Source organism: Rattus norvegicus, chromosome 7 (assembly GCF_036323735.1).
Source record: "Rattus norvegicus strain BN/NHsdMcwi chromosome 7, GRCr8, whole genome shotgun sequence".
Taxonomy (NCBI): Eukaryota; Metazoa; Chordata; class Mammalia; order Rodentia; family Muridae; genus Rattus; species Rattus norvegicus.
Genome location: NC_086025.1, coordinates 131,928,284 through 131,939,959, shown reverse-complemented (window position 1 = coordinate 131,939,959; position 11,676 = coordinate 131,928,284). Strand labels below are relative to the sequence as shown.

The 11,676-nt window shown below is 51.3% G+C and overlaps 2 protein-coding genes across 6 annotated transcripts in view; one reads left to right on the top strand and one right to left on the bottom strand.

Annotated features, from left to right (window-relative positions):
- Tuba1c (tubulin, alpha 1C) overlaps positions 1-11,676 on the bottom strand; it is a 441,616-nt gene that overhangs the window by 138,630 nt on the left and 291,310 nt on the right. The gene's annotated exons all lie outside the window — the stretch shown is intronic.
- Dhh (desert hedgehog signaling molecule) lies at positions 4,608-10,103 on the top strand. The gene is made up of 3 exons (NM_053367.1): positions 4,608-5,205; positions 7,956-8,217; positions 8,485-10,103. Exons 1-3 carry the CDS (start codon positions 4,903-4,905, stop codon positions 9,108-9,110), a joined length of 1,191 nt encoding a protein of 396 aa, NP_445819.1. The 5' UTR covers positions 4,608-4,902; the 3' UTR covers positions 9,111-10,103.

The following is an 11,676-nucleotide window of genomic DNA, read 5'->3' as shown; positions in this document are numbered from 1 at the left end:
CCACTGGCAGTAGTGGCCCCCACAGTTACTGCAGTGCGCAGGAAGCAGAGGCAGACAGAAAGTGGATGATGTTTTTGAGACTAGCCTGGTCTACATTGCAAGTTTCAGGCCAGCCAAGGTTACATGGTGAGCCCTTATGTTCAATAAAACACAGACACACACACACACACACACACACACACACACACACACACACACACACACCCCAAAAGAGTTGTCTAGTCTCCTAGACTCTCCCCTCTACTTGGGGCTCTGTTTCTATACCTTGGGAGTTGGGGTAGAAGGGCGTGTGTACACATCTAAGATGGCTTCCCTGTCCACCTGCAGCCCTGATCTGCTCTCAGCAGTTGGCTGTAAGGGTGCCAGGCCAGCAGTGTTTTATTCCTACCTAACTTCCCTTCCATTGCATGGATCCTGGGGAATCAAACTCAGTGCTCTGTCTGCTGAGCCAGTCCCACTGGCTTTGCCCTCCTGGGGCTGGTGGTGACACACTCCGGACCTGTGCTTGTTAGGCAGTCTCCATGTCACAAAGCTGCCTTCCCGTCTCCAAGACCACTTCCTTGTAAATGGAAGACAGACATCAGAGGGGTTTCAAGTCCTCTGGGTTTTGTTCTGGTTCATACAAAACCACGGAGTGCTAGCCTTGGAACCGGGTGAGGGGAGGGCAAACAGGAACACAAAAAGTGTAGATTCCACAAATACTTGCCAAGTACAGTACTGTAAGCTAGACTAGACGACCTTGGAAATGCACGATAAGCCAGCTGGTGCAGAAGAGCTTCCTTGTCTGAGGGACTGATCTAATACCGCAGTGCCCTACAGCAGGACAGCAACCGCAGTGCCCTACAGCAAGAGTTTGTTTTTTTTTTTTAACTTTGTAGGGTTTATTTTGTGTGTACCCATGATTGCACTGGTGAGGGAACAAATTGTTTGGGTTCTTCCTCTCACTACGTGGGTTCAGATTGGAATCAGGCTGTCAGGCTTGGTAGCAAGCTTTTACATACTGAGCCATCTCCCCAGCCTTACTTCGTTTTGAGACAGTCCCATTATATGTAGCCTCGGCTGGCTTGGAACTCAATATGTAAACCAGACTAGGCTGGCTTCCAAATCACAGAGGGCTAGTTGCCTCTGTTTCTACCTCCTGGTCACTGGGATAAAGGTTTTGCAATACCATGCAAACAAAACCTTTGGCCAGTTGTGTGGTGCACACTTTTAATATCAGCACTCAAGAGGCAGAGGCAGATAGATCTCTGTGAAGTTGAGGCTAGCCTAATCTACATAGCCAGTTCCAGGACAGTCAGGGGTATGTAGACCCTGTCCAAAAAAAAAATTTTTTTTTAAAGTTTTTTTAAGGGCTGGAAAGATGGCTCTGGTTAAGAGCACTGTCTGCTGCTCTCCCAGAGGTCCTGAGATCAATTCCCAGCAATCACAGGGTGGCTCACAACCATCTGTAATAATCCCATGCCCTCTTCTGGTAAGCAGGTGTACATGCAGACAGCACTCATAAATGTAAAAATAAATATTTGGTTTTTAGCTTACACGTATGAGTGTCTTTGCATGAGCTTTTTTTTTTTTTCCAGAGCTGGGGACCGAACCCAGGGCTACCATTGAGCTAAATCCCCAACCCCTGCATGTATGTACTATGGGCATTCCTCATGCCTCCTGGAGTTCAGAAGACGGACGGCATCTTACTCTTTGGAATTGGAATTACAGAAAGTTGTGAACCACCAAGTGCGTGCCAAGAGCCAAACACAGGTCTTACTGCGTTAACAGCCAGTGCTCCTAACCGAGTGGCCTCCTTTCCAGCCCTAAAGATCTTGTATTGTTTATTCATGTGTGTAGCGTGTGCACACTTGCCCACGATGCTGGAGAGTGGTGTTGTATCCCCTAGAGCCAAGTTACAGTTGTGAGCTGGGGGACACACCTGGGTCTTCTGAAGGAGCGAGCAGGATGCGCTCTTACATGCTGGGTGTCTCTAAAACCACTGCTGTTCAGGGTTGGGGATTTAGCTCAGTGGTAGAGCGCTTGCCTAGGAAGCGCAAGGCCCTGGGTTCGGTCCCCAGCTCCGGAAAAAAAAAGAAAAGAACAACAAAAAAAAAAACCAAACCAAAAAAAAAAAAAAAAAAAAAAACACTGCTGTTTACATTTGAATTAGCTTTAAAGCTTTTGATTTAGATTTTGTTTTTATTTTATGTGTGTGAGTGTTTTGCCTGAATGTATGCCTGTGTGCCACGTGAGTCGAGTGCCTGTGGAGGCCAGAAGAAGGTGTTGGATCCCCTGGTATTGGAAATATGGACTAATGGTCAGCTGCCAAGTGGCCTTTGGAAAAGCAGCTGAACCATCTCTCCACCTTTACCACAGCAAACGGGGTAGCTTTTGGCAACTTGTAACAAATCTAGACATATGTGGGAAAAAGAATCTTGAGAAAATACCTCCATAAGAGTGGCCTGTAGGCAGATCTGCAGAGCATTCTCTTTAATAACTGATGTGAAAGGGCCCAGCCCAGTGTGGGGCGGTGCTATCCTGAGGCAGGTGGTCCTGGGAGGGCTCAGCCCACTGCGGGGCGGTGCTACCCTGAGGCCGGTGGTCCTGGGTTGCGTAAGAAACAGACTGAGCAAGCCATGAGGAGCAAGCCAGCATTCCTCTGCGGCTTCTGTTTTAGGCCCTTCCTCCAGGTTCCTGGCTTAAGGTTTTTACTTTGGACTTTTGTGTTTATTTTATGTATGTGAGAGCTTTATGGGCATGAACGTATATTTACCATGTATGTGCCTGGTCCCCCAAAATCTCAGGAGGTTATCAGACTCCCTGGAGCTGGAGTTGTGCATAATTGTGAACCACCATGGAACAGAACCTGGGTCCTCCAGGAAGAGCAGCCAGTGCTTTTAACTGCTGAGCCATCTCTCCAGTCCCCTTCCTGATGCTCTTGTCTTGACATCCCTTCATGAATGGACTGCGTTTGGAACATGTGAACTGATTCTTTCCTCCCCAAGTGGCTTCTGGTACCTCATGTTCTCCACGACATTCCTCATAGAGGAACTGACTTAAATGCTAGCTAGGAACTAGTGGGCGAAGTGTCTCTGCCATGAGGCCTGAGGGACTGGAAATCGATTCCGCGGTCCAGAGGGAGGATGTAGAGGATGGAAGGGGAAGGGAGCCGTTCTCTACAGACGAGGACTTTAGGTGCCCACGGTCCTTCAGCAGCTTCCGAATGACAACTCAGACAATGATGAGCTGGATGGAGCCCAGGCTTACAATCCCAGCATTCAGCGCAACAGGTCTGATGCCAGCTTGGCTACATGTGACTGTCTCAATCAGAGGGAAGTGGGACTGCTGCTCAATACATGAAGATCAGTCGTGTGCTTGCCTAGCATGCCCGAAGTCCCGGGTTTTTATTTTTAATTACTTATTTTTTTTCTGGTTTTTATTTTTGATTTTTTAAAAATGTCTCTCTGTGTAGCCCCGGCTGTCCTGGAACTCACTTTGTAGACCAGGCTGGCCTCAAACTCACAGGATCTGCCTGCCCCTGCTCCCCAGGTGCTGGGATTAAAACCACACCAGCCCTGAGGTTTTGTTTTACATGTGTGGGTGTTTTGCTTGCATGTGTATCTGTGCACCGATTGCATGCCTGTTGCCCGAGGAGACCAGAAGACAGCATGGACCCCTGGTAGGGGGTTAGTTAGCCACCGAGTGGGTGCTATGAGTCTAACTCAGGTCCTCTGGAAAAGCAGCCAGTGCTCTGAACTGCTGAGCTATTGCTCAGCACCACATAAACATGACAGTTCAGTGCTGGAAAGCTAGAGGCCAAAGGAGAAAACACTCAAGGACATCCTTCTCTGTGAAGTGAGTTTGAGACCAATCCTGAACTACATTTGATCCTGTCAAAAGAGGAGAGGGGGAATAAAAAGTGACCCTCGAGTATCTGGCAACCATTTGAGAGGACACCAACCTTGGAAAGTCCTGGTTTGGTAGATCAGCAGGTAACATCACTTAACGCACATGCCCAATTAACGTCCCACTGTGGAAGAAGAAAGCCGACTCTAAAAAGCCCTCTGACCTCCACAGGTGTGCTATGGCGTCCTGCACACGCACAACATATACAGACACAGCAGTGACAAAAAAATATGTCCCAAACTGGATTGTGAGTGTCAGGCTCTGTTCCCAAGAAGACATAAAACCACCAAGGAAAATGCTCCTCTGGGCGTCAGCCTTGGTTATGGGTGAGTATGAAGAGAAACCCGGGAGGACTTGAGGAGCACAGAGAAGGGAGGCTTTGATGGTTTGCCCAAAGGGCTTGGATGGCCTTGGAACTCACACTTCCTGGAGGACAGCAGAGGACATGGTCTGCCAGGGTAGACTTTAGGAGAGCAAAGACCAGTGCCCAGGAAGATAGCTTGGTTCCTAATTTAGACTCGGAGGTAGAAGGATGCTTATCCAGGCAGCCAGGACTCTAAAGCTTCAGGGATTTCCTAAGCAGGTGCCTGCATGGTTTCCAGGATGGGACACACTTCAATGGAGTAATGGAACAGTGGTGACCGCTAGATCCCCCGCCCGGGTGGGAGGGGGCGGGACAGCCCTGGGAGAAGGGCGGGGGGCGGGGCCAGGGACCACTTAAGGCGGAGTCAGGGCGTTTCTGGGAGCACCGGAGCTGGGCAGCAGAAACCGCCTGGGCTGGCACTCACCCTCGACCCACCTGCCCTGTAATGGTAGTCTATCAGTAGTAGGTTCCAGGTTCCCCAGGGCATGTAGGCAGAGTTAGCGGCTGCCAAGTGGTCAGAGCCACAGCGCTCCAGGTACTCTGGGACTTTCTCTATCTGCAGTGCTCTCTAGCTCCTGCGGAGATGCCAAACTGACAGGAGAGCCAGTAAGGACAAGAACGCTCCCTTTCGACCCAAGTCCACTGCACCCATGGCTCTGCCAGCCAGTCTGTTGCCCCTGTGCTGCTTGGCACTCCTGGCACTATCTGTCCAGAGCTGCGGGCCAGGCCGAGGACCGGTTGGCCGGCGGCGTTACGTGCGCAAGCAACTTGTGCCTCTGCTCTACAAGCAGTTTGTGCCTAGTATGCCCGAGCGGACCCTTGGCGCGAGTGGGCCAGCGGAGGGGAGGGTAACAAGGGGGTCGGAGCGCTTCCGGGACCTCGTCCCCAACTACAACCCCGACATAATCTTCAAGGATGAGGAGAACAGCGGCGCTGACCGCCTGATGACAGAGGTAAGGAGAGTTTCTCCCCACCTGCTATACCATACACCACCAGGTCCCCAATTTTCCCACCACAGCCCTGGAGGATAAATTGTCCCTTCATCCTCAGAGACCCTAAACTAAACTAAAATAAAGTAAGATCTCCTTCACCACATCCCTCAAGAAAGCAAATAACCTTGTGGCTAGATAGTGGTTTGGAGGTATCCAAACGGGGCGAGAGCCTGGGATGGGGAGGGGGAGGAGAAACTGGCTAGTGAGAGTGAATCTGGGAGAGGCTGGAGGGAGGGCGGGGAAAGGAGGATGGCGGCAGGCGAGACGGGAAATGGCTGAGGCGTGGACCGGGGGTCAGCTACCGAGCCAGGCAGGAAGGGCTGGGGTGAGCTGGGGGCCAGAAGCTGGCTAGGAAAGGTAGCCTACATAAGGCTTTATACTTAGCCTGGCCCTTAGTCTACTGTGCAAAAGCTCTGTGAGCCAAAAAGAAGGGGGCTGGGAAAGAGATGGGCAAGAGTCAGGTTACCAGACCGTCTACCTGAGAATGGGGTAGTCAGGAATTGTCGTTGCTAATCAGTACAGGCCTGTACTAGGATGAAGGTGGGGGAGCAGTCCTCTGAACAGATCGACACACCTGAGAATCAAGGGTTTCTGGGCCATCTAAACTCAGCTTAGCTTGAGGACTTTGCTTCGAATAAATAAATTCAACTACCATTCTGGAACACGTACTAAAGAGGGGCACTGAACCGACCTGATTCAGTGGACCAGGGCTTGGAAGGAAAGGGCCCAAATGCCCTATGGCCAGTGCTGGAGGTGTCTGAAAGGAAATTCAGAGGATATATTTCTCCTCCCCACCTCATTTTATATCTGAGTGCTGGGCTTCAGGAGGAAAAGGCATTTAACCAAGGCCTCACAGCCAAACAGTAGCATTGCTGAGACTAGAATTCAGGACTCCTGGTTCTGAGTCCTATATACTTTCCATCACATCACCTAATTGTGTGTGTGGGGGGCGGGGGGGAGTGCGGATTTCCTCTGACTAACTGCCATAGTTTTCCAAGTTATGTGGTTTGGAAAACCCGTACAGAGAAGAATTTCTTTCTTTCTCTTTCTTCCTTTACTTACTTCCTTATTTATTGAGACACTATGTAGCCCTGACAACCTAGAACTTGCTATGTAGCATTCATAGAAATCCTCCTGCCTCTGCATCCTGATTGCTGGGATTAAAGGCGAGAACCAATCACTCCAAGCCAAGAATTCCTTCTTATTCCAGTGATGAAGCCATCCTCTTTCCAGTAAATCTGGACGGAGCATCCCTTCCTTACCTTGATCAGGGGACACTGCAACCTGACCAAGGTTTTGCCTCTGGCCGAAAGTTGCAGAAACCTGCAGTAGATAGAACAAGGGCTACGCTTAGGAGGCTTCCAAGGGCCTGGGAAACCCCCTAACACACACACACCCAGTCTTGCTTATCTCCCACACCATGACTGCAAAAGGACTCCATTGAGTTGGCTCTGTACTGGGCTACTGCCCCCGCAGGTCAGGGCCTTCTTAGGGGACAAAACAGTTAGAAAGAGCTACCGCTTGTCCTGTGCCTCTGCAGAGGTGAAGTTGACTATAAAGAAGGGTAGGGGCAAATGTCTCTCTCTTCATGTTGAGTCCAAGTTTGAGATGAGAGACAAAAAAAAAAAAAAAAAAAAAAAAGTTGCTTTCTGCCGGTCCTCCTGTGCTTCTGCTCCAGCAGTGTCCCCAGCTCTGGTGCGCCAAGGTCTCCAACTCCCATACCGGAGCAGCCAAGATAACTGTGGCATCCCTCCCCCGGGGGTGCGGGCCTGCGGCTGTGGCTCCTTTTCCTCCACTCCCACCCTGAGCGGGGAAGTGGGGGCAGCTTCACGCCGGGGCAGCTCCATTCTCAGGTGCTGCTGCTCCCACGCCTTTCAGGGACGATTCTGGAATAGAGACGGGAGAGATGGGGGGCTCTCAGGACTGACACAGTGGCCGGCTGGCCACGCTGGGGGAGGGGACCTGGCGGGCGGGAGCGGGGATGTAGGGCGCGGCGCTCTGCCCTTTCCTCTCCCTGAGCCGGGGCGGCTGAAAAGCGTCTTTGTAGCTGTGGCTGCTGAGTCCGCTTCTCCCGACGCGTTCCCGGCCCCGGCCCGAGATTCTCGCTTAGTTAAGTCATCCCGGAGAATGGCCATTGTACTGCGTGCAGCCCCCGCCACCCAACCCTTTTTCCAGCAGCCTTGATCCCACGCGGCTCCTCTTGGGCACCTCTGTAGGGGCGCACCCAGACCACCAATGGGTTAATGCTAGAGGCTGAAAGGAGGAGGAGGAGGAAGGAAGGAAGGAAGGAAGCAATGCCCAGTGCCAGGGAAGGCAACCAAACAAAAGATGAATCAGACACAGGGAGGGCAGCTGAGGCCCGGGGCGGGGGTCAAGCTCAAATAGGGCTCGATTCGGGGAGCCAGGCCCTCCCTAGCCAAACTTCCATTCTCCCTCTCTACTATGGTTCTCTTTCTGATTGGGCTGAGGTCCTGGAACAAATAAGAGTGAGGGCAAACATTGGAAATGGGGGAATAACTAGGTATGTAAGCCCCTTTCAACCTCAGAAGGGTTACCCTCCTGGTTTGGTTCTCTAAACATGCCCAGGCAAAGGAGTACAGGTTGGTGACTACACCTATTCAGATCCTCTCTTCCCCACGACTCCCAAACGCTGGGAGGGAGTGAAGGGTATCCAGAGAACCGCTCCTTTATTTTCCCCCGACCCCCATTAGCGTTGCAAAGAGCGGGTGAATGCTCTAGCCATCGCGGTGATGAACATGTGGCCCGGAGTACGCCTACGCGTGACTGAAGGTTGGGACGAGGATGGCCACCACGCACAGGACTCACTGCACTACGAAGGCCGTGCCCTGGACATCACCACGTCTGACCGTGACCGTAATAAGTATGGTTTGTTGGCGCGCCTAGCAGTGGAAGCCGGATTCGACTGGGTCTACTACGAGTCCCGCAACCACATCCACGTGTCGGTCAAAGCTGGTACAGTAGAGGCCAGATGATGTTCTGTCCAAAGGGGCTTTTCTTAGGAAACCGAGTCTACTATAGCCTTCTTGCTACCCTAAGGGAGACCAAACAGGCATTAGTGTTGTAAAACACTTCCATTTCCGCTCACGGTGGGGCTGGATCCTTGGGAAATTAAACTGTCCCGGGGCTGGTGAGATCTGCCTTGGGCTTAACCTACATTTTCGAGACGGTACTTGCACTGGCTGATGGGTACTTAATCCTTTTTATGATTGTGGCTTGCAGATAACTCATTGGCGGTCCGAGCCGGAGGCTGCTTTCCGGGAAATGCCACGGTGCGCTTGCGGAGCGGCGAACGGAAGGGGCTGAGGGAACTCCATCGTGGTGACTGGGTACTGGCCGCTGATGCAGCGGGCCGAGTGGTACCCACGCCGGTGCTGCTCTTCCTGGACCGGGACCTGCAGCGCCGCGCCTCGTTCGTGGCTGTGGAGACCGAGCGGCCACCGCGCAAACTGTTGCTCACACCCTGGCATCTGGTGTTCGCCGCTCGGGGGCCAGCGCCTGCTCCAGGTGACTTTGCACCGGTGTTCGCGCGCCGCTTACGCGCTGGGGACTCGGTACTGGCTCCCGGCGGGGACGCGCTCCGGCCTGCGCGCGTAGCCCGCGTGGCGCGCGAGGAAGCCGTGGGCGTGTTCGCACCGCTCACGGCTCACGGGACGCTGCTGGTCAACGACGTCCTCGCCTCCTGCTACGCGGTTCTAGAGAGTCACCAGTGGGCCCACCGCGCCTTTGCTCCTTTGCGTTTGCTGCACGCGCTCGGGGCGCTGCTCCCCGGGGGTGCAGTCCAGCCGACTGGCATGCATTGGTACTCGCGCCTCCTTTACCGCTTGGCGGAGGAGTTAATGGGTTGAGCTTCCAAGGACAGAGGTCCACCAGGCTTTGCAAGAAACCGAAGGCCCCGAGACCTGCTAGCTGAGATCTGAAGATGTGGGCAGCAGGTGGGAGAGAGGGCGGCGGGAAAGAGAGAGAAAAAAAGGTGGGCTGTGGTTTAGGCAATCTGAGAGGAGTGGTACCTGGTCCTTGATAACTGGGTTTTGCTGGTAGGCACTCTTTTTTTTTTTTTTTTTTTTTTTTTTTGGAGCTGGGGACCGAACCCAGGGCCTTGCGCTTCCTAGGCAAGCGCTCTACCACTGAGCTAAATCCCAACCCCTGGTAGGCACTCTTTAAGGAGGACTTTTTTGCGGTTTCCCCAGTCGCACGGATAATTTTATTTCCTATTTATAATTTGTAATATGATGATGCGCTTGCTCAGCCCACCAAGGTGAGGACCTGGAGTGTGGCTTTAACACTGTCTGACCCAGCCAGTCAGCCTGACAGCTCACACTTTCACTTTCTCCTCCTCAGGTGGGTTAATAAAGGGAAGGCTTATTGGAAAACACCTTCACTTGGGTGATTCACCTCCAAAGAGGAGGAGAACTAGGACTAATCGAGTCCACACCTTGCTTCCAGCTCGCCCTTCTTCCTCAGCAGGATCTTCCAAACCCTCTTGCTGAAAAGGGTGCCCCAATCTGTCAGGAATGGACCAGAAATATCCTGTCCTTTTTAAGGTACTGGTTCCACTACTAGCCGGGACCAGAACTTTGCTTATGAGGATGTGTACCAACTTTGAGTGGGGTGGGACTTACCAAGGGAGCACGAAGATTGATGCTCGACCCATTTGGAGTTTTCTATTGTTAGCTATTGTGACCTAACCCTGTAGACTGGATCAGCCCAGCAGTCATCCTGCCTGCTGAAGTGGTCTGATTTTTATCCTGGGATTTTGTTAGGCCAACTGATGAACCATGGGTGTTCCTTACAGTTCACCACACATTCGTGGCCAAAATAAAGATCCTAGAGTGAGCAGGAATGGTGGTCAAATTACAGGAGTACACACTTGCAATCCCAACACTTTGGAGACGGAAAAAGGATAGAACAGGAGGTTCATGAATTCAAGGCTAACTTGGGCTGCACAGTAGGACAGAGAGAAAGGGAGAAAGAGAGAGAGAGAAAGAGAGAGAGAGAGAGAGAGAGAAACAGAGAGACAGAGAGAGTCAGAGACAGTGACAGAGACAGATGAACAGAGAGAGACAGAGAGACACAGAGAGAGAGACAGTGACAGAGACAGAGAGACAGGCAGACAGACAGAGAGACAGAGAGAGACATAGACAGTGACAGAGAGAAGCCGAAGGGAATACTTTCTCATGAACTGCTGGAAACAGGTTTTGGCCTGGGTGTATCAGAGGAAAAGGGGCTCCTCTGTCAAGTTCTAGTAAGGCATTGTGAGTTTCCTCCTTCAGTCCAGTGGTTGTTTCTGCTGGTTCCCCATCCACCCTTTCTTCCCTGTCTCTCCTTACTGGCTGGGCTTCTCTGGTTTCTCTGGGCGTTTGGAGAGTTTTTGAATTCCAATGTTGCAGCTGCAGACCGCTGAAGTGCAGCTAGGTTGTTGTCTCTGAGTTAGGGACTGGCACGTAGGACTGCCCTGGAAGTGGGTGTGTAGGATATGAGGGATAGTTAAGGATATGAGGGATAGTTAAGGATATGAGGGATAGTTAAGGATATGAGGGATAGTTAAGGGTATGAGGGATAGTTAAGGATATGAGGGATAGTTAAGGGTATGAGGGATAGTTAAGGGTATGAGGGATAGTTAAGGGTATGAGGGATAGTTAAGGGTATGAGGGATAGTTAAGGGTATGAGGGATAGTTAAGGGTATGAGGGATAGTTAAGGGTATGAGGGATAGTTAAGGATATGAGGGGTAGTTAAGGGTATGAGGGATAGTTAAGGATATGAGGGATAGTTAAGGATATGAGGGATAGTTAAGGATATGAGGGGTAGTTAAGGGTATGAGGGGTAGTTAAGGGTATGAGGGGTAGTTAAGGGTATGAGGGGTAGTTAAGGGTATGAGGGGTAGTTAAGGATATGAGGGGTAGTTAAGGGTATGAGGGGTAGTTAAGGATATGAGGGGTAGTTAAGGATATGAGGGGTAGTTAAGGGTATGAGGGGTAGTTAAGGGTATGAGGGGTAGTTAAGGGTATGAGGGGTAGTTAAGGGTATGAGGGGTAGTAAAGGATATGAGGGGTAGTTAAGGATATGAGGGGTAGTTAAGGGTATGAGGGGTAGTTAAGGGTATGAGGGGTAGTTAAGGGTATGAGTGGTAGTTAAGGGTATGAGGGGTAGTTAAGGATATGAGGGGTAGTTAAGGATATGAGGGGTAGTTAAGGATATGAGGGGTAGTTAAGGGTATGAGGGGTAGTTAAGGGTATGAGGGGTAGTTAAGGATATGAGGGATAGTTAGTTAAGGGTATGAGGGATAGTTAAGGGTATGAGGGATAGTTAGTTAAGGATATGAGGGATAGTTAAGGATATGAGGGGTAGTTAAGGGTATGAGGGATAGTTAAGGATATGAGGGGTAGTTAAGGATATGAGGGATAGTTAAGGA